The sequence below is a fragment of the Salvelinus sp. IW2-2015 genome, linkage group LG18 (assembly GCF_002910315.2).
Source record: "Salvelinus sp. IW2-2015 linkage group LG18, ASM291031v2, whole genome shotgun sequence".
NCBI lineage: Eukaryota > Metazoa > Chordata > Actinopteri > Salmoniformes > Salmonidae > Salvelinus > Salvelinus sp. IW2-2015.
Genome location: NC_036858.1, coordinates 53,954,609 through 53,977,888, shown reverse-complemented (window position 1 = coordinate 53,977,888; position 23,280 = coordinate 53,954,609). Strand labels below are relative to the sequence as shown.

At 39.0% G+C, this 23,280-nt stretch overlaps 1 protein-coding gene across 1 annotated transcript in view; it reads right to left on the bottom strand.

Annotated features, from left to right (window-relative positions):
• The window catches only part of LOC111977959 (CUB and sushi domain-containing protein 1-like), a 638,095-nt gene that overhangs the window by 206,933 nt on the left and 407,882 nt on the right, over nucleotides 1-23,280 (bottom strand). Inside the window, exons 4-5 of the mRNA XM_070448606.1 lie at nucleotides 5,077-5,271; nucleotides 3,566-3,773 (exon numbers count right to left, since the gene is read on the bottom strand). Of these exons, the coding sequence (XP_070304707.1) occupies nucleotides 3,566-3,773; nucleotides 5,077-5,271 (403 nt within the window). The remainder of the gene's footprint in view (nucleotides 1-3,565; nucleotides 3,774-5,076; nucleotides 5,272-23,280) is intronic.

The window sequence follows — 23,280 nt, the reverse complement described above, 5'->3', positions numbered from 1 at the left end:
GTGTGTGGTATGTCTATAAATGGTATGTCTATCAAACTGCCTCCAATCATCGGAGTGCACAACAATGTCAGTAGYAGAGCAATGTTATAAGACACTAACTGACTTTGAAAGGCTGTGTGAAAGTCACTCAAACGATTGATGCCCCCTTGCCCCTTTCAGACTTTAATAGACAGAAGAATGAGGGTAGTGATTATTGTTACCTAGTGACTGCCTAGTTTTTCAACTCCTGTAACCTATCATTGATTAATGCTAGCGAAGTGTACTTCTGTAATTGCCAGTGAAAGCAGCTCCTGAAAATATTAATTTGACCTATTTTGAGTTCAGTGAAGTACTTTTCATTGACTTTAACTTATGGGACTTTTACATGCTAATTGAAGACACAACATAACCCAGCAATGACTATTGTTAAAAAAATACAATTCATCAGATAGTAGAATTCCCTATTGGAATTAGCATCTATGTGTGCTATCCACAGCTAAAGTAGATATTGCCACCTACTTTAAACCCTATTTGCACAAGCTGAGTAGACTTAAAGTATGAAAAACTGTCAAGCTTTGCTTTGATGTTGATGTCATTCCTCTATCCATGCTCCGGGTGTGGATTTCTGCTATCAAATATTAGGTGGTGCAAACGCAGATCTTGTGAGTCATTGGTTTGAGTTGTTTCTTAAATGACGGACGCCTARCATCAACCTGAAAAAGAGGACATCTTTGGCAGTGTGCACATTGACATATGGGTGATTCCTCACAAAACTAGAACAGAACAAGACCATGATTTTGGAGATTTTCACTAAATGTAATCCATTGAAGGGTCCTTTGGAGGGAGGGTTGTTGATATATACTGAACAAAAATATAAACGTAACATGCAATATACAGTTTATATWAGGAAATCAGTCAATTTAAATTAATTAATTAGGCCCTAATCTATGGATTTCACATGACTGGGCAGGAGCACAGCCATGGGTGGGCCTGGGAGGGCACAGGGCCACCCACTTGGGAGCCAGGCTCACCCAAGTAGTTTCGTGAGAAATCACCCATTTATCATGGGATGCTGCAGTAATGCAATGTTATTCATAAAACTAATATGATATTGATATCGTATTGAAAAAAKGCAACTGACATCGATATAGATGTTCCATATCGGTGCCGATCCCTAGTGAAAAGGACGTCCTAAAATGGACACCACATTGTTGAAAAATGTAACTCCCTAACAGGGTTGGGAAGTAACGGATTACATGTTACCAGCAAAAACATTGTAATCAGATTACAGATATCTTTGAAAAACTARATGATTACTTTGAGGATTACTTTTAAATTCCGTTTGTGAGAAAAAGAATCTGAAACTTCTCTATTCCCTTAATGACATTCAAATAAGCATTGAAAAAGGTGCAAGTTTAAGTTTGTTCCACCTGAGCGACTCTGACCAGAAGTCAGAGACCACTATGATGACACACCAAATGGGTTTGATGGATCGCGGGAAAAGAGCAGGAATAGGCTTTTGTAGGCTRCAGTCCAAGCTATGTCTTCCAATGGTGTGACTGCTGTCGGCATCCAAAGATGATCCAACTTGAATAAACACTTAGAGGTAAGGATGACAGCAGTGGTGTAGTCTACAGGCGATACGGAAATCACTTATTATTGATATCTATATAGCGCATTRATGTGAATCTCACTGCTGCTCTCTCATTTAGCTGTTTGCGCCTTACGGATTGTGGTTGTTGTGGATGGCTGTTCAAAAATCTAAATCTGTATTTGAACCCAATAATGTTTGAATTCAAGAAGCTTAAGCTTCCTATCAATCATTGTTTTTGAAACCAGTGGACAGCCAGTGAAAAATGCACTCTTGCAACAGCTGCACAGTGCGGATCCCAGCCTATGGAATAAAAGTGGGGCTTTTATTGCTCAATATAATTCATGCTGATAGTTGTTTTTAATCCATAGGCCTAATGGACAGATGGTCAAACTCGCACACTTGAACTCGCACACTTAAATTGGCAATCTGTAGTATCTACATCCATTTTTTGGACTTATAAATTATATATCTCCATTGATTCTTGAAGAATATAACTTAGAAATGTCTCATGAGCTTAKTTCAACTGTCCATAAGAACCCACACTCCATAAGAACCCAAAATATAAGCTTGTTTTTCTCCAATGTTTGTAAACATTGTAAATGTAAACAAACACTGTATAGCCTCATAACATGGTTAAAACTATAATGTTGATATCATGGATGGTCAGTCCTTGCATCCATAGCTCTGTCTATTAATCTGAGAGGTTACATTTCTCCAGGMCCATCCCTCAKCTTTTTACCWAAACAGAGGCRGGGCGACCGTTTCGTTTTTTTTCATCTGTGGATTTGCCCTTTAAACAGTTTCATATTATCAAGATATAAAAGTGTCACCAACAAAAAGTTCAACAACAGGCCTATAGCAAATGCAGCATATGGCATTCATTTTTCACATGTAAATAGCACTTTCAGTAGTGCTCAAATGAGGGCAGCATTTATTTTTCAACTCAAATCAAGGAGCCCAATCAGTCCTCCATGACAACAAAATCATAAACAACAGAGTAGGGCTGGCTAATAAGTCATTCGTTTTGGGGTTATGCTCAGCTAAAACATTTTGACTAATCTATACTTCCATATTTCCAAGTCCTATTCTTGAAGATCAAGGGGTATAACATTTACTGGAATGACTGGAATTCTGATAGACTTTGGTTTTTAATGTAAAGATACAATTTAATTAGTTAGAAGAAGGCTACATAACCAACACATAAATTAAAATKTAACATCCATATATGGCCAGCTATGTAAACTTTAACATTGATGTATCCTGTAATAGATGTGGTTCAATTGGTAAAATGTTTGTCTTCTTCTAATGCCTCTTAAGGGGAAAGTAATCTAAAAGTAACTGAATGTAATCAGATTAAATGACTGAGTTTGGGTAATCCAAAAATTGCATGACTGATTACAATTTTGGACAGGTAACTAGTAACTAACAGATTACATTTAGAAAGTAACCTACCCAACCCTGCTCCCTAACAGAAATGGAAGCCTCTTCAACAGTCTTCACAGGCAGTCTCCACAGTCTTCACATGCTGTGTATGTGTTTAAATACAGATATGTCATCCCATTCTGCTCAGAACACACACTATAGCTCTCTACATTGAAGTGGCATTCCATTGACAACACGTCGTAAATATTATTTTGTCAAGGAATTGTCAAATGGACCGGTCCTCAAAGTGTCAGGTTTCAAGTCCTGAAATGTCTCATGTCATACCTTAGCTGTTGACAGGACAAAATTAAGCAGTGTTGTGAGGTCCTGTAAAACTTTAGTGACTCATCTTTATATTCTCTCAGTTGAAAATATAGGTATATTATTGACATACTGGGATCAAACTTATAACACAATAATACTTTAACTTACAGCTTTCACATATGAGTGAATCACCATCATGTCCCTCAATGACTTTTTGAGCAATTAGCAGATAATTGATGCCATGACAGTTGCTACCATTAGAATACAAGAGGTGCTATAATTATATTGCGGTTGTTAATTACTTACCATATTGATGGCGCCTCAGTCCCACTTATCTCCAGAAAGTCGTATCTGTCTTCCAGCTGGAAATCACTAAAGACCAGGGCGATGGTGTCAGCTGGTTCAGCCAGAATACTCCATGTGCAGTCTGCATTATTCTCATACTCTGAAGGGAAATGTGAACTTGATATCGTCCCTGTTGTTCCCCTCAATGTCCCACCGCAAGCTCCTTCGGCTAAAGGAAGAAAATAAGTAAGACAAAATTCCATTACTGACTGGGTCACAACTTGCTCTTAGAAAATAAATCAGTCTCGACTAAGTCCTGACTCTTTCAATTGTTACTGCTCCTACTGAGTGGATGAATATTCACTTGTGGGAGATAAAGGTTTGGCAGCTAAGATTGGCATCGCTCCTGAAACAAGATTGGCAAATGTGTAAAATAAATGTTGTTTGTCGTTGCAGGTTGCAAGTTTTACAACAAAAACAGTGACAATTGGAAGCTATGGCCTTGTGACCTTTCAAAGACCTCTAAAACCTACAATTTGATACTTCAGGTTACAGGATCTAGGACAATCCAGGATCACTACATCTTAATGACACACTAGGTCAACAGAAATAAATGACGATCCAGGATCAATACTGCTTAATAGTGATCCAGTAAGAACACAGATAAATGATGATCCAGGATCAACACAACTAAATGACACTCCAGGATCAATACCGCTAAATGACGATCCAGGATCAACATTGCTAAATGATTATCCAGGCACAACACAACTAAATAACAATCCAGGATCAACACAGCTAAATGATGATCCAGGATCAAATCAAACTTTATTTGTCACATGCGCTGAGTACAACATGTGTAGACCTACCGTGAAATGCTTACTTACAAGSCCTTAACCAACAATCCAGTTCAAGAAAGAGTTTAGAAAATATWTACAAAATAAACTAAAGTAAAAAATAATAAAAAGTAACACAATAAAATAACAATAAAGAGGCTATATACAGGGGGTACCGGTATCGAGTCAATGTGCAGGGGTACAGGTTAGTCGAGGTAATTTGTACATGTAGGTAGGGATGAAGTGACTATGCATAGATCATAAACAGCGAGTAACAGCAGTGTAAAAAACAAGTGGGGGGGGGGGGTCAATATAAATAATCTGGTGGCCATTTGATTAATTGTTCATGAGTCTTATGGCTTGGGTGTAGAAGCTGTTAAGGAGCCTTTTGGTCCTAGACTTGATGCTCCGGTACCGCTTGCAGTGCGGTAGCAGAGAAAACAGTCTATAACTTGGGTGACTGGAGTCTTTGACCATTTTTGGGGACTTCCTCTGTCACCGCCTAGTATATAAGTCCTGGATGGCAGGAAGCTTGGCCCCARTGATGTACTGGCCAGATGCCGAGCAGTTACCATACCAGGTGGTGATGCAACCGGTCAGGATGCTATTCGATGGTGCAGCTGTAGAACCCTGGGACTAATATGTAAATATTGATATTCTTGCCCCCCACTACAAACTTAAAATGTAGTGTCTTACCTCGACAAAATGGTGCTGGAAAGTCCCATGATGCTCCAGTACCTGGACTCACAATACAAGTGAGTGCAGCATGTCCCTCCAGTATATATCCCATGAGACAACTGTAACGGATCTTGTCTCCCATGTTGTACCTTGTTCCATGAATTACTCCTTTTGGTATCAACCCTGGATTTCCACATGTGTGACTTGGTAGCACTGAAAAACAAACCGTATAGATTAATAAGSTCAATTCATTTCCATGGCAGGCCCAAGTGCTATTCTATTGTCATGTCACCAAGATCATTTCAGGTCCTCATCACCCACAAGTGCCCCTCTGTTCTCAGTCAGAACAGAGGAGTCACATCCATCTTCTGAAAGACAATTTGTACACAACTCCTTTCTCATCAGGTCRAAATAAACACATTTTATTCAGCAACGCCTTTCCACGTGTTTAAACATTTTAGAAAGGTAGTTCAATTATATCATATTATTGTAAAGTTCCTTTAGTCAGTTATTGTTCTATGGTGAAATGTACTTTTTTGCCATTTTATTTACACAAAGCTTAAATTTAGTCTCTAGAGAACTAGGATGTTGTAACAAGAAAAAGGTTAATTAATTGAAGAAACATTTAAACATGCATAACTAAAACATCATCCTTTGTTAATTTTGACAAAACATTGCCTGTCTTATCAAATAAAAATGTATCTACTTTGGCACTGCCCAACAGATACCAGAAATAAGACCGTTTTTCTGATCTTTAAGACACATTCCAAAACCTTAACTTCCAGGGTTCATGTCAAAGAGCATTGCTACATCCTGTAAACTCCTAACTAACTGTGTCAAAAGATTAACTAGTGTGAAATATATCTGTGACATTTGGGGGTCTCTATTTTTTTCAAGGGACCTCCTATGTGTTTTTTATGGGCCTAATAGTAAAGATGTCATTTCACATATTTTTTTATTACCTTTTAATTTGGCATGAACACAACCAGCCTAGGTACCAGTCTGCATCACAAAATAAGGGGGATGCAATTTTATGATGCAATTCCAGATAGAATTCTGATGCTTTATGGCGCAAAAATGTACGTACACTACATGACTAAAAGTATGTGGACACCTGCTCGTCGAACATCTCATTCCAAAATCATRGGCATTAATATGGAGTTGGTCCCCCCTTTGCTGCTATAACAGCCTCCACTCTTCTGGTAAGGCTTTCCACTAGATGTTGGAACATTGCTGAGGGGACTTGCTTYCATTCAGACACAAGAGCATTAGTGAGGTTGGGCACTGATGTTGGGAAATTAGGCCTGGCTCGCAGTCGGTGTTCCAATTCATCCCAAAGGTGATAGATGGGGTTGAGGTCAGGGCTCTGTGCAGGCCAGTCAAGTTCTTCCACACCGATCTCGACAAATCATTTCTGTATGGACCTGTCATGCTGAAACAGGAACAGGCCTTCCGCAAACTGTTGCCACAAAGTTGGAAGCACAGAATCATCTAGAATTTCATTGTATGCTGTAGCATTAAGATGTCCCTTCACTGGAACTAATGAGCCTAGCCAGAATCATGAACAACAACCCCAGACCAATATTCCTTCTCCWCCAAACTTTACAGTTGGCACTATGCATTCGGKTAGGTAGCGTTCTCCTGGCACCCTCCAAACCCAGATTTGTCCATCGGACTGYCAGATGGTGAAGCTTGATTCATCACTCCAGAGAACGCGCTTCCACATCTCCAGAGTCCAATGGTGGCGAGCTTTACACCACTCCAGCCAACGCTTGGCATTGCGCATGGTGAGCTTAGGCTTGTGTGCGGCTGCTCGGCCATGGAAACCCATTTCATGCAGCTCCCAACGAACAGTTATTGTGCTGACATTGCTTCCATGCACAGTTTGGAACTCGGTAGTGAGTCTTGCAACCGAGGACAGACTATTTTTATGTGCTACGCGCTTCAGCACTCGGTGGACTTATGTGGGTGACCACTTCGTGGCTGAGCCGATATTGCTCCTAGACGTTTCCACTTCACAATAGCAGMACCTACAGTTGACCTTGGCAGATCTAGTAGGGCAAACATTTTACGAACTGACTTGCTGGAAAGATGGCATCCTATCATGGTGCCCCGTTGAAAGTCACTGAGCTCTTCAGTAAGGCCATTTTACTGCTAATGTTTGTCCCAAAAAAAATTTTAACTTTATTTTACCTTTATTTAACTAGGCAAGTCATTTAAGAACAAATTCTTATTTTCAATGACGGACTAGGAACAGTGAGTTAACTGCCTTGTTCAGGGGCAGAGTGACAGATTATTACCTCGATTTTATATACCTGTAAGGAACGGGTGTGGCTAAAACAGTCGAATGCACTGATTTGAAGGGCTGTCCACATACTTTTGTATATATATTGTATATAATACAKTATAGTCACTATTCACAATTTCACAACCGTGGGGGAAAACACGGGATTCTCATAGATCGCAAGCAAAAAAAGTCTCCATTTATGTTGCTTAGGAGTGCATTTCGCACTACTTTTGGATTATAATTGGATCGTAAGGCTCGTATGAATGGCCTGCTTAATAATATAATGTTTGTGTAATCGTCGCCAATCAACTGCATTATACTTAAAAAACATTCAACATCAACCAGTAAAATGCTCTTTGGCTAGCTTTGCTACCAGCCTATGTCAATGAGAGTTAGCATTCTAGCTRACAACTACTGTATCCAAAAACGATGGCTTTCTGCAGTTGTTTTCCTCCAAGGTGGGCGTGGTTTAGGGGACTACTTCATGACCTGAACAGCGACTCAGAGTATACTATATATCAGCTTAATCKCAAAGCTAGGTGGACTGTGCTTCAAGTTTACAAGATGTTTAATTTTTTCCCTCATTTCATGTAAGGCACCAATAAAACTGTCATGGATATTCCAGCTAAATTGAAATACATGTTTAACTAGGCAAGTCAGTTAAGAACAAATTCTTACTTACAATGACAGCCTAGGAACAGTGGGTTAACTGCCTTGTTCAGGGGCAGAACGACAGATATTTACCTTGTCAGCTCAGGGATTTGATCAAGCAACCTTTCGGTTACTTGCCCAACGCTCTAACCACTARGCTACCTGCCACCCACATGTAATTCGATATAAATAAATAACTGCATGCCCCGGATGCAAATGCTGCCTCCTTAGTGTTGTGTTCTGTGGACCTTTGAAATAACTACCTCTGTGCTGATTAGACCTTGAATGAGCTTCATGTCTTATTGCAGTTCCTTTTTCTGAACTGGAAATAAAATCAATAGTGAAAGCCTGATACAAGCATCTATATTCAGACCGGTGGCTGAGTCCTCCCCCCGCCCCCCTGCCCCCTGCCCCCTGACTCCCGCCCCGCTTTCCCTTATGGATCAGACCGTCTCTGTCACACCGCTACCCCAGTGGATAAGACTGACTGAATCTTCTCAGTTAGGAACTGACATGGATCTGGAGGTGTAGGAAATCACCACTGTAGGGGGCAGGAACTGGAGAGGAGGATATTGCGGTGTCCAGCAATTGAGGACAAGTCTATTACTCAAAGGGCACCTGAAGGGCCTCTGCATAGAGCAAGACATTCTACAAATAAATATAATATAAGAATGGAAACCTGACAGAGTATTACAGTGCATTCTGAAAGTTATCAGACACCTTCGAAATGTTCCAMAWWTTTTTAGGCTACGGCCTTATTGTAAAATGGATTAACTTATTTTTCCCCCTCATCAATCTACACACAATAGCCCATAATGACAAAGCAAAAACTAGGTTATAGAATTTTTTGCAAATGTATTAAAAATAAAAAACTGAAATTGCACATTTACATACAGTACCTATTCAGACCCTTTACTCAGTACTTTGTTGAAGCACCTTTGGCAGTGATTACAGCCTCGAATCTTCTTGGGTATGATGCTACAAGCTTGGTATACCTGTATTTGGAGAGTTTATCCCATTCTTCTCTGCAAATCCACTCATATCTGTCAGGTTGGATGGGGAGCGTCGCTGCATAGCTATTTTCAGGTCTCTGCAGAGATGTTAAGGACATTCAGATATTTCCCTAATTTCAGGTGCGTTGTCTTGGCTGTGCGTTGTCTTGGCTGTGTGCTTAGGATAGTTGTCCTGTTGGAAGGTGAACCTTCGCCCTAGTCTGAGGTCCTGARCACTCTGGAGCAGGTTTTCATCAAGGAACTCTCTGTACTTTGCTCCGCTCATCTTGCCCTCAAGCCTGACTAGTCTCCCAGTCCCTGCCGCTGAAAAACATCCCCACAGCATGATGCTGCCACCACCATACTTMACCGTAGGGATGGTGCCAGRTTTCCTCCAGACGTGACACTTGGCATTCAGTTTAAAGAGTTCAATCTTGGTTTCATCAGACCAGAGAATCTTCTTTCTCATTTTTATTTTTTTGTTTTACCTTTATTTATACAGGTTTTTCTCATTGAGATAACATCTCTTTTTCAAGAGAGACCTGGTCCAATAGCAGCAGGGGGAACAAATTTACAATTTACATACACTAACACAACATTAAACAAAACTATAGACACATATACAGTTCAACAATTACATAATATGTAAAAAAAAAACACAAATGTCTTGACTAAAAAACAGCTGTACAAAAGACAATTACACACTTCTATGATATTTACATTGATCAAGTGTTTAAATTCCACCAACGAGAGTAGATCATCAAATTTTAAAATGTTYAGGAGAGAATTCCAGTACCACGGAGCTGATTAACTGAAACAATTTCTACCATGACCTGTTCTAATTCTTGGTATGGTCAAAAGCAAATGAGAATGGGATTGTAATTGATATTTATTTACCGACCTGATTAAAAATAACAGAGATAAAATGGCATTTTACCCAGTATGGCCTTATAAATCAGTGTATGCCAGTGTTTAAGCCAGCACAAGGTTAATGATGACCAGCCAACAGTGCTGTAGAGATCACAATGATGTGTTCAAAGTTTTTGATTTGTAATGATGGTCTGAGAGTCCTTTAGGTACCTTTTGGCAAACTCCAAGTGGGCTGTCATGTGCCTTTTACTGARGAGTGGCTTCCGTCTGGCCACTCTACGATAAAGGCCTGATTGGTGGAGTGCTGYAGAGATGGTTGTCCTTCTGGAAGGTTCTCCCATCTCCACAGAGGAACTCTGGACCTCTGTCAGAGGGACCATCAGGTTCKTGGTCACCTTCCTGACCAAGGCCCTTCTCCCCCGATTGCTCATTTTGACCAGGCAGCCAGCTCGAGGAAGAGTCTTGGTGGTTCCAAACTGCTTCCATTTAAGAATGATGGAAGYGACTGTCTTCTTGGGGACCTTCAATGCTGCAGAAAGTTTTTGGTACCCTTCCCCAGATCTGTGCCTCGACACAATTCTGTCTCAGAGCTCTACAGACAATTCTTTCGACCTCATGGTTTGGTTTTCGCTCTGACATGCACTGTCAACTGTGGGACCTTATATAGACAGGTGTGTGCCTTTCCAAATCATGTCAAATCAATTGAATTTACCACAGGTGGACTCCAATCAAGTTGTAGAAACATCTCAAGGATGATCAATGGAAACAGGATGCACCTGAGCTCAATTTCAGTTATCATAGCAAAGGGTCTGAATACTGATGTAAATCAGTTTTTTAATTTTATAAATTTGCAAACATTTCTAAAAATCTGTTTTCACTTTGTCATTATGAGGCATTGTGTGTAGATTGATGAGGAAAATGTTTTATTTAATCCATTTTAGAATAAGGCTGTACCATAACAAAATGTGGAAAAGGGGAAGGGGTCTGAATACTTTCCGAATGCACTGTATGTTCCTACTGTCCCGCCTTAGACGAAACAAGCATAAGTACCTACAGTAAACTAATGTTAATCTAAACAAGTCACATAATGTACGTAATGACGAGAAGTCTCCAAGCCTGCACATTCAGCATAACCTTCATCTCCCCAAATGTGTAAAATGACCAGTATTGGTTCAGATCTAGATGACATGTCTTTTTAAAAAGCATTTGAAATGCAACAGTTTTGCGGTTACCTACATAACTTATTCACGCCCGCGGATGGATTCACTATTTGGGATTTTGAAATAAATGCTGTAACTTATATAGTGAGTAATATAGTCTCTTTTTAGCCCAGCCCTCAGCCTTCTTCAYGAATCAATGGATTACTATAAACACAGGATTGTAATGGCTACATAAGCCAAGATGCAGTAGTTGAAAGACAATGTGAAGATTTTRAGACACCCCAGATGTKCATACTAAATAGTTGTTACAGTATCTAATATCTGGAATTCTACATTCAAGAGACACAGACAGAAAGAATATAGATCACATAAATGTACAATGTGACAATGTTGCTGGAATTTCCCTTCTATGATGCTTCACAAAACACAAGTGGTATATAGGGCAAAGACACTGGAAGAAGAAGAAGTCCTACATACAGAAAATGATGCCCATTGTCTTAAATCATGAGCAACAGCCTTTGATGTTACCATATGTATGGTGTTAATTAAGGACAATGGCACGTCTCCCCAATACGACAGGGATTTTCTGAAGGAATGACTCACTTTCCTTTCCTACCCATGCCAAATCTACAGASACTGATATTTCACCTTAATGTTGAAATCAATGGAGGCCTTTCTGTCTAAATAAATGGTTCGTTTCTTYCAATTCTGTCACAGCTGAGGGGCATTTATTATGCAGTGTTGTGCACTTTGCATGCACTTTTTGAGACTGTTTTTTATGTCTTACTCTGACACTTTTCTTTCTCTGTCATTAAGTTTTTATTAGCAGTCTCCATATAGCATCTTTTTTCAGATAAAAAAGGTTGATTAATTCATGTGTGCTGGCAGCATAGTGATTGCATAATGAACCTTATCAATTTTATTTTTAAATAATTGTTTGTCAGTTTAATCATCTAATGACAAGACAAGACCATTAAACATCACATGTGAAGATCTSTTTGTTTTCAAGGGTGAAGAATAAACCCTTTTAAATTCCAATATACATGCACTTCCTCATTACAGGGCGCTCAATGAGAAACACAAGTTGGTTTTCAAGTAGGCCTAGATTTCAATGATTACCTATAATGTGAAAATGATGGGCATCCATTAAGATCTCTAAGCCTCCACAACAAATTGACACGTTTTAACGACATCTGAAATGACAGAAAATACACTGTCAACAGACTGCATCTGCTTCCCCCCGCTGCCTGCCCAAACTGATTGCATCACTAGCCAGCTAAATGTAACATCCCCTGCAGTTTGTGTTGGTTCAGAGAAGAGGGCTGCTCCAGAACTGCTCACTGTTGGAGATGTGATGAGAAGATATGATGAGACGCTACCTTGCAGTCTCTCACACTCACTATTAATGTGTATATGTTGGCATTCATGAAAACATTCCCATTTTAAAAAGTATGTAACTAATGGTCATTCAGCCAAATATCACATAAAATACAGATTGGAACAACTCTTTTATGTGACAGTACTATGACTGGATCCATTGTGGTCCCCATACACTTTGTGGCCCTATGGAGGTTTCATTCAGGCACAAAATATCAATCCACATTGAATGGGGAATGACAGATGTAAATGTGACTGCAAGCTGTTAAATGAAGATGCATTAAGTYGGAAGGGGGTGTAAGTCAATTTCCCACAGAACCTGTTGCTCGGGAGGCTGTTCATTCTTCCCCGGCGCATCAGCTCAGACGTTTGTGGCTAACTTTAGCATCTGTTTTGCCCCCATGTATCATTTGCCTTGTCCAAACGAATCCCATGGAGTGACTAGACGAGCTGTCATGGGTCTTGTCTTGTATTGTTTTGACTGCCCTGAGCAGATACATCACATTTCGTAGCACTTTCTTAGTTGGGGGAAATTGTTGAAATGCATAAACTTTGCAATCCTTCCAAAATGCAATCTGGAGTTACATATTTTTCAGGAAGATTTGGCATACCCAGCTGTATTAAGAACAAATCTAGGGACATATTATGTCTAGCTGTACTCACAGCATGGTAAAAATTGTGTTTGGTTACCAGCTGAAAAGATGGTCCTTGAAGAGCTTATGTATTTCATGCATATCTGTTGGAGAGGAAGATATCTGCATATAAAAATGAAAAATGTCTTCATGGGCACAAACATCAGTGTTGCTGCCACCAGCCTAAAGCCTCTTCAGTAGAATCGCATTTGTCTTTTGAATATCAGTGAGCTCTTGAGAAAGGGCTTATCGGACAAGTGGAACCATGCATTGCTACGCAACAGAGACCCCTAAAGAGGGCGTTTACTCTTAAACCATCAACAGATATTGATCCTTGCCTCTTCATACCACCCTCAGTAAAATGAAAGTGGGGAAAGAGAAATGTGTTCTGGCTTACGAGGGCTTTCTCTTTTATGGTCAACCCACACGTTTTTGAGAATGGCAGATGACAATGTGCAGAGGGGTGGGCAGAATGATGTGTGAGTTGCTTGAGTTGCTTGACTGTGCTTGCATGGTAACATTGTAATTACTCAAGTGGCAAGTGGTAATACAGTCAACCTACTGCCTTGTGACTAATAATATGGCACCGAGATTTCTTTATTTACACGCGTGGAACAAATGATATGATATTTTAGTTGTTGTTTTTTACAACAAWCGGCCATTACATAGTTTGAAAAAAGCTAGTCTTAGCTATCCCAGGTTGTTACAATATCCCGGAACTCTACTTTTGTCTTTTGGACAAGAATTTKCTGAGTGTTGACATTGTGATTGATTGAGTTTAGCCTCCAATTCCTAAACACATCCAAAACTATGATGCTCAATTGGCATGCATTCCTGCTGACAGTCAACTGATGGAGCTGTATTACAGTATGCAGTACTCTACATTGAGACCAGAAAGAAAACTATTCGAACTGAATTCTAGCCAAACAGCACTGCCACAAAAGCAGCCAAAGCTATACTTTTCTCCATGTGATGGATATATTGTTTTAACTTCAATTCACATGATAATAATGAAAGATGGATGCTGTTTATTTTTGTTTTCCCTTTACATAGCTCAATCCATTAAATATAAAAATTTTAATATCTAGCCCATGGCGATAAGGCCACAAAGGCACATTTCTTCTGGGTATAAAAGTGCTGCTGTGAAAGCTACAAAATGCACAATGTGTGAAGAGTAGCACTTTTCCCAAAATACTGGAAACAATCATTAACATACTATATGTATAAATGTTGTTGATATCTGTCAAGTTACGAGAGTATCAGGTTGTGCATACAGTAACTAACGCTCGTGTTCCAGTGACATTTCGTGACATATTCAGATTGTAACAATCTAACAAAAGTAGCAGGTCAATAACTTTAAGCACATGATGCATGTGTGGGATATCATTGTTTTCAGTTAATTATCACTGTAACTAATGCTCTGCTAGGTACATTATCCTTATATTAATGTTCTTCATAACACGTTTTATTGCATCAGTCCATGCTGCGAAAATAGCCATTCATATGGGAACGTCTAGACAAGGACTACTGATCAAGCATATAGATTTGATGGKGTAGTTTTTTCCTATTTTGTTTGTGTAATTTTCAGTCTCTCTCTCCAAGTTTACTTTGAAAACTGACTTCCCAAATACTCTTGCCATACGTTGTTTTTTCCTTGTGTGAAAGCCTATTTTGCGGTTTAAAATTGATTGCTTAACACAGCTTTACATATAGAAAACACATTTTCAGACATGTTCAGACAAATCTTCAAAACACGCCCGGTCAGTATAACAATATGCAGATAAATTGTTAAGAATGCCCTGTTTCCTTTACAATATACATTACAAAAACAAAAGCGGCCTGGCCTCATTAACAGAAGTCACCTCTCCAATCACATCTTAAAGTCAATTTGCATATCAACATGAACAAATTCATCATAGGCACAATTGTAAAAAGGCTGACCATTACAACTCAATTAAGTTAAATGATATCCAGTCAAAATGAGTTAGTGATTGAATCCTAGGATGCACAAGACAAGTCTTGACCTTTATCTAATTACTCGCTGTTACGTATGAACTTTGAAAGCTGTATCTCAATTAGAATCTTTCAAATCTTCAATACTGGTTCGAATTATGATTATTTTTAAAGTACAGTCTAAATGACACACCTAATAGGGAGGGAATACTGTGCTTATACTGTATATACACTCCCCTACGTATTTATTTGCAGAGGTATCGTGCCCCACTCAGATTTGTCCTGTTTAAAAAACAAATAATAATTATAAATTATTTGTAATACTACTAGCCACCTAGAAATTTTACGAAGTTGGCTTTCRCTAGCCCAGATAGGTTACCAATCTCCCAAACTCATAACTAGCTACCAAGTAGCCATTTCAGGCTGCAGTATGAAACAAGTTACAGTAGCTAGCTTGTGTAACTATCTTAGCTGGCATGCCTGCTGGCAAGGTTGGTAGACTTTAGAAAAGCAAGCAATAACTAAATGTACTGAATAAGACTGATATTCCTTTCAATCTTTTACCAATATTTTAGCAGAGTATGGGGCTGTGGTGGTCATGACATTTTTTCAGACGGTTATTGTCATGCAAAAGACTGCCGATCTCACGGTAATTTACCAGTAATTAACATAAACATATTTAGCATTTCCAGGTCTTCACGCATACAATCCACTGATGCACGCCCTTGGAACATCTACATTTAAATCAATTTATTCTATCTGGCTATGTGACATGCCATAGGCTGTAGGCCAGTTCATTTAGCAGACAAGATATTCAAATATATTCCGTGCCATTAATTGACATTATATGATATTATAGTATGAAGARTATAATTGAACTTAGCTGAATAAAATAGAAMGGATATTTTTCCCATTCCGGAGCGAGTGCGCATATGAATTGACTATGTAAAGGGTAAAAGTGATAATTTGAAACAGCTCCTATATGCTAGATTTAAAGGTATTTGGCAACTTTAGTTGTGAATGATACAAACCTTAGAATGTCTTAGAAATCAAAACACAAAACATTAGGAACACCTTCCTGATATTGAGTTGCACCCCCTTTGCCCTCAGAACACCCTCAATTCGTCAGGGCATGGACTAAAAGGTGTCAAGTTGGCTGGATGTCCTTTGGGTGGTGGACCATTTTTAATACACATGGAAACAGTTGAGTGTGAAAAACCCGGCAGTGTTGCAGTTCTTGGCACACTCAAACCGTTGCTGGCACCTACTACCATACCCAGTTCAAAGGCACTTAAATCTTTTGTCTTGCCCATTTACCCTCTGAATGGCACACATACACAACCCATGTCTAAATGGTCTCAAGGCTTAAAAATCCTTCTTTAAAACCTGTCTCCTCCCCTTCCTACACTGATCGAAGGTGTCATCAATAAGAGATCATAGCTTTCACCTGGAATCACCTGATCAATCTATGTCATGGAAAGAGTAGATGTTCATAATGTTTTTACACTCAGTGTATATGGGCTGCATGATGCAACTTTAGGTTATTGATGATTTGAGAATGTTGCAAAAAAGGCTTGCGCTCTGTTCCTTGCCTCAGGCTTCACATGATGTTTTCTCATCAAGTGATCATATTTTCACTATTCTCAATTCAATCTTTACTAATATAAAACATTTGTTTTGATTTAGAATGGCCCATTAACAAATGTGCATGAAACAGGGGCAGGGGAAGAAAGATAAGTCATGCACTCAAATAGCCAATAGAGGACGCTTTCCTCCAGTTCGTTTTTGAATCATGCCAGTAAGCTACTCTGTTTTTTTCACTCCASACATCAACCATTGTTTGAGGAGCATGCAGCCTCTCACTGCTTGACAGGTGACATTCCGCCCAAACAATGTATGCTATGGGCTCTCCAGTCATGTTCCTGTAGCTATCCAGTGCTTCATTTGGGAAACCARGTGAAATCTGTTCAGGAACATCTATAGTAACATGTTCTCACAACGAAACATGTTTCATTAAACTGTTGACAGTCCCTCTCTCTGCACACTCAAGAAAGGAATAAAGGAAAGAGGGGAAGAGATGGAAATGCACGGTGGTAAGATATTCTGTAGCTAAAGGTAATGTGTCAGCCTATTAATTATGAAAAAATGACCTATTACTAGGCTATTCAAAATCAAATTCATAGAAATTCACTATAATTATAAAGCCGATATTCAGAAAAATACACAATATTTTTTACATATAATTAAGCTTAATGATTATGGCTCTAGATTGCAGGAAAACACYTTTTTTTTTACCTGAAACAGCTTTTTCCAGCAATCTAGAGTCATAATCATTATGCTTAATTCTATGTAAAAAAAAAATATATCTGAATATCTAAGCATACCTGTTGAGCTGTCTGTATCCTCCTGATGGGTGGTTCTTTTTAAAAATAAACTATTATCCTTCTCTGCAACTCTGCTAGGGCTGTTGCGGTAGACCTGCTAGTTATTTCTTGTCACACAATCCCACACCTTAATATGATGTTTAGTATTGACAAGTTTTGTAAGTTGGAAGGGCTAATCAAACTCCTAAAAGAGAAAACTGAATCACTCGTAAATTCAATGTGTGGGTCAACTTACTCGCCCAAATTGGTACATCCGGATCAAAGCGGGTTTGTTAAAAAATAATTATCCTCAGATAACCTCTGTCATCTATTACATACAGTATCTTACTTGCTTCTTTAGGAACCAAAAGCTCATTGGGCAGTTCTATATCTCAACGGAGAATGGTCATATCTTTGGTCGGTTTTGTAACATATGGGACTTGGCTCCAATTTCATTMAAATGAAAACAACATTATATGCCAATCCCTCAGCCATGGTAATAAGAGGCAATACCTGCTCTGTTCCATTCAAAATAACTAGAAGTAGCTGGCAAGGTGATCGAATCTCTTTTTATTGTATATGGAGCAACTGGTCCAGGCAATTCGACAATCAAAAGAAATTACGGCAATATCACCGCAGAGTRAAGGAAAAACAGCCAACAAGTGCTCAGCATATGTGGGAACTATTTCAAGACTGCTGAAGAGTCTAAAATATAAAATATATTTGTTTCACACTTTTTGGGTTACCACATGATTCCATATGTGTTATTTCATAGTTGTGATGTCTTCACTATTATTCTACAATGTAGAAAATAGTACAAATAAAGAAAAACCCTATAATGAGTAGGTGTGTCCAAACTTTTGACTGGTACTGTATATAATTGGTCCCCCAAAAATGCAATCATGATAAATAATGTATTGTGTCATTGTGGAGTCACTTTCATTGTAAATTAAGCCTAAMTCATAGTCCACAGACACTGTGAAGTGATAGTCTGGCGTCCCATTGTGTCTTAGGGCGGCAGGTAGCCTAGTGGTTGGAGCGTTGGGCCAGTAAYCGCATGGTTGCTAGATCGAATCCCCGAGCTGACAAGATAAAAATCTGTCATTCTGACCCTGAACAAGGCAGTTAACCCACTGTTCCTAAGCCGTCATTGTAAATAAGAATTTGTTCTTAACTGACTTGCCTAGTTAAATAAATAAATAGCTATGCGGCTCTAACACCACCATCTGCAGGAGCCCGAATGCACACCTCCCAACAATTCCCAACCAACGCWACTCTGGTGTGAGTCTTGTATTCATTTGAATGTGTTGGCAGTTGGAGAAATTGCTTGAGCTCCGCTGAGAATTCGAGAAGTATGAAAGCCAACAGTCCAATATTCTAGAACACTGCTGTGTGTACGCGTACACGTTTTGGACGATGATAAACCCTTTAGAATGTAATATGTTTCTGAACATTTCTACATTAATGTGGATACAACCATTGTTAAATGGCTGGAATATTACTGCATTTGGGGCCCCGGGGAATATTTTGTCATGAAGCTAAGAGAAAATGTTGCAGGGGGGGGGGGGTGGTATGTGAACCAAATACTAAACTTTTGACTGAATATAAGTATATAATATAAGACTCAATATAAGTGAATTTGTCCAAATACTTAAATATAGATACATAAAATACATTCATTCTAAACAGTCAAACAGATATCTATGAAAATAGCCTAAAATAAAATATTACATWCTGTACTGTCGCTTCATATAAAACATTTMATCWCAAATCCAAAATGCTGGAGTATAGTGCCAAATTAAAAACTTTAGCTTCCCTGTCCAAATAAATACGTAGGGGAGTGTATAAACAGTCGCTAGTGAAAGTCTACACACCCCTTGCACAGTCTTCACATTTTGCTGCCTTAAAATTAAATCCAAAAGGTATTGAATTTGATTTTTTTCCCTGCCGGTCTACACAACCTACTCCACATTTTTAAAGTGCAAAAAAAAATTATAGATCAGAGGAAGCTTCTTTTGGCAGCCCTTACAGCTGTGGATAATTTTGAATAAGATTCTACCAACTTTGTACAACTCKTATAGGGCAACATTAATCCATTGTTGTTGTCAAAATATCTTGAGTGTGGTCAACTTGGCTGTGAATCATTGATGGACAGCAATATTCAAAACTTGTCTCTGATTTTCAATCAAATTTAAGTCAGGACTGAGACTGGACCACTCAGGAACACTATTGGATAGCCATTCTGGTATCTCCCACTGAAAAACTCTATCCCAGGCTTATATTTTTACATGTGGCTTTATTTTCACTGTTTCTTTGCTTGTAATTTAACTGTTTTTTWAAATATTTTGTTTTGTTACAGAGAAAATTGGTTGTCACATTTTGCTGAGTCAACAGTTGCCATTGATAATAATGCAATATGCAAATATGTCTAAAGTATATTAGAAAACAATCTAAAACACTCCACACCAACTCATCTTACATCAGAATCCCATTCTGAATGATGTCTCTGCACTAAATTGTTTTTTAAATGTTCCTGTGTGCCATAAATTCATGTTCGAATGATGTTGTTTACAACACCAACAAAAATATGCAAATATGGGATTTATAGGACAGTGGAACATTAAAAAAGAGAATTTGCAGAGACATCGTTCAAAATGGGATTCTGATGTAGTATGAATCGGTTCGGAGTGTTTTGAAGCGTTTTCTAACATGGCAAGTGATGACTACCAATTTTCTTTGTAAAGAAACAAATATAAAAACAAAGGTTTTGGGGATCAACTACAATCACAGAAAGAGTAAAAACAAGTCTACATGGAAAAAATGGTGACCTTCCCCTCAGAAGACTGAGGCGGATTTTCCTCTACATTTTAACCTGGGCTTTGCTCCTTTAATTTTTTTCATCCAGATAAACTTCCAAGCACCTGTCTGTGACAAGCATATTCATAACATGATACTGCCACCACAATATTATAAAATACAGAGGTTTTCACTGTGTTTTGTTGAATTAGATTTGACCCAAACCCAAACCTGTTGTCTTAAATTTAGTCCAAAAAGTGATTTTCTTTTGTCTTGCAGTATTAGTTAACGGGTGTTTTGGAGTGGATTTTTCAACACAGGCGTATTTATATTCACTTTGTCATACAGGTCAGTAATGTGGATTTAATGCAATGTTGTTCATCCTCTATATTTTCAAGTATTGTGGTGGCAACATAGATGTATGGATTTATTGCATATGTGCCAGCCATATACAAAGCAATACAGAAAACATTATTCACATTTTTTATAACATTTACATTTGAATACTTTGTAGCTCAGAAACCCATTTTTCCCAGTAGTGGTTTTGATATTCTTCTCTGCTCAATCTTTTTTATAAGGCAAAGCATTTTCATAATCTAATCCAAGAGACCCAGCTTGATACAACATGCCAACATAAATGACACATTTGGGGACACATCATTTTTCACCCTGCACTTTGTGGCAATGTCAGGTCCTATTCTATTGGCCAAGGATTTCTTCTTTCACATGCTGTGTGGTGCTTTGACATCACTGACAGCTGTATGTATGAAACTGTCCAGCAAAAKTAAGGCAGTTTATATMATGTTTTTAAACATTACAATATATTCACAGATTTCAYAACACACTGTGTGCCCTAAGGCCCCTACTCCACCACTATCACATATCTACAGTACTAAATACAGGTGTATGTGTGTGTATAGTACATATGTTATCGTATATGTGTCTGTGCCTATGTTTGTGTTTGTGTTGCTTCACAGTCTCCGCTGTTCCATAAGGTGTTTTTTAATCTGTTTTTTTAATCTAATTTTACTGCTTGCATCAGTTACTTGAATAGAGTTCCATGTAGTCATGGCTCTTTGTAGTACTGTGCACCTCCCATACTCTGTTCTGGACTTGTGGGCTGTGAAGAGACCTCTTGTGACATGTCTTGTGGGGTATGCATGGGTGTCCGAGCTGCGTGCCAGTAGTTTAGACAGACAGCTCGGTGCATTCAACATGTCAATACCTCTCATAAATACAAGTAGGGCCATTGGAGCTTTGAGGCCAAATCTGTTACTATGCAACACAAATAAAAACATGGTTACTCCTTATCTGACCCTAATTTATTCACACTGGGTAATAGAATGGTGTTACAACATTGATAAAGATACAGTAATTAGCCTACAAGCCGCTGCTAATTCAAGACCCCAATCTGTCCTTGCGCTCTATATCGACCCATTCTGATGAAATACAATTTCAGTCAACCAGATAATGTCCCATTGTGACTGTAGAGAATATAATTTTGCTACCCAAAATATATTTAAAGTGTAAAGGGATTTCAATCAACTTGATTAGGGCCCTGAATCACTATATCAGTAGACCCTGGCCACAATAATGCATCTGACTGGTGCATTGATTTATTTCTAGACATATAGAATATCAGTAATTATATCTAAGGAAACATTTCTTTGAGTTATGGTTTCTCTTATCTTGACATTTTTATTGTGTCTCAACAGACACTAAAAAGCCTTTTACCTTTGATGCAATAGAAATTGACGAACAACTATATGGTCTGTCTACGGTAGATACACTATATAAACAAAAGTATGTGGACACCCCTTCAAATTAGTGGATTTGCCTATTTCAGCCACACCAGTTGCTGACAGGTTTATGAAATCGAGCACACAGTCATGCAATCTCCATAGACAAACATTGCCAGTAGAATGGCCTTACTGAAGAGCTCAGTGACTTTCAACGTGGCACCGTCATAGGATACCACCTTTCCAACAAGTCAGTTTGTCAAATGTATGCCCTGCTAGAGCTGTCCCGGTCAACCTTAAGAGTGCTGTTATTGTGAAGTGGAAACGTCTAGGAGCAATAACGTCTCAGCCACAAAGTGGTAGGCCACACAAGCTCACAAAACGTGACCGCTGAGTGCTGAAGCGCGTAAAGCGTAARAATTGTCTGTCCTYGGTTGCAACACTTAATACCAAGTTCAAAATTGCCTCTGGAAACAACGTCAGCACAACAACTGTTCGTGTGGAGCTTCATGAAATGKGTTTCCATGGCCAAGCAGCCGCACGCAAGCCTAAGATCAGCATGCGCAATGCCAAGCATCGGCTRGAGTGGTGTAAAGCTCGCCRCCATTGGACTCCATAGCAGTGGAAACCCATTCTCTGGAGTGATGTATCGCACTTCAACATCTGGCAGTCAGATCAATCACAAATGCTAATGCCAACTGTAAAGTTTGGTAGAGGAGGAATAATGGCCTGGGGCTGTTTTTYATGGTTCGGGCTARGCCCCTTATTTCTGGTGAAGGAAAATCTTAATGCTACAGCATACAATGACATTCTAGATGATTCTGTGCTTCCAACTTTGTGGCAACAGTTTGGGGAAGGCCCTTTCCTGTTTCAGCATGATGGTTCATCAARATCGGTGTGGAAGAACTTGACTGGCCTGCACAGAGCCCTGACCTCAACCCCATCGAACACCTTTGGGATGAATTGGAATGCCGACTGCGAGCTAGGCCTAATCGCCCCAAATCAGTGCCTGACCTCACTAATGCTCTTGTGGCTGAATGAAAGCAAGTCCCTGCAGCAATTTTCCAACATCTAGTGGAAAGCCTTCCCAGAAGAGTGTAGGCTGGGGGACCGCAAATGGGGGACCAACTCCAAATGGGGGACCAAATGGTTGAGAGAATGCCAAGATTGTGCAAAGATGTCATCAAGGCAAAGGGTGGCTACTTTGAAGAAACAAACATTTAAAATATATTTTGATTTGTTTAACACTTTTTTTGGTTACTACATCATTCCACATGAGTTATTTCGTAGTTTTGGTGTCTTCACTATTATTCTACAATGTAGAAAATAGTAAGAATAAAGAAAAACCCTGGAATGAGTAGGTGTGTCCAAACTTTTGACTGGTACTGTACATGTTTCAACA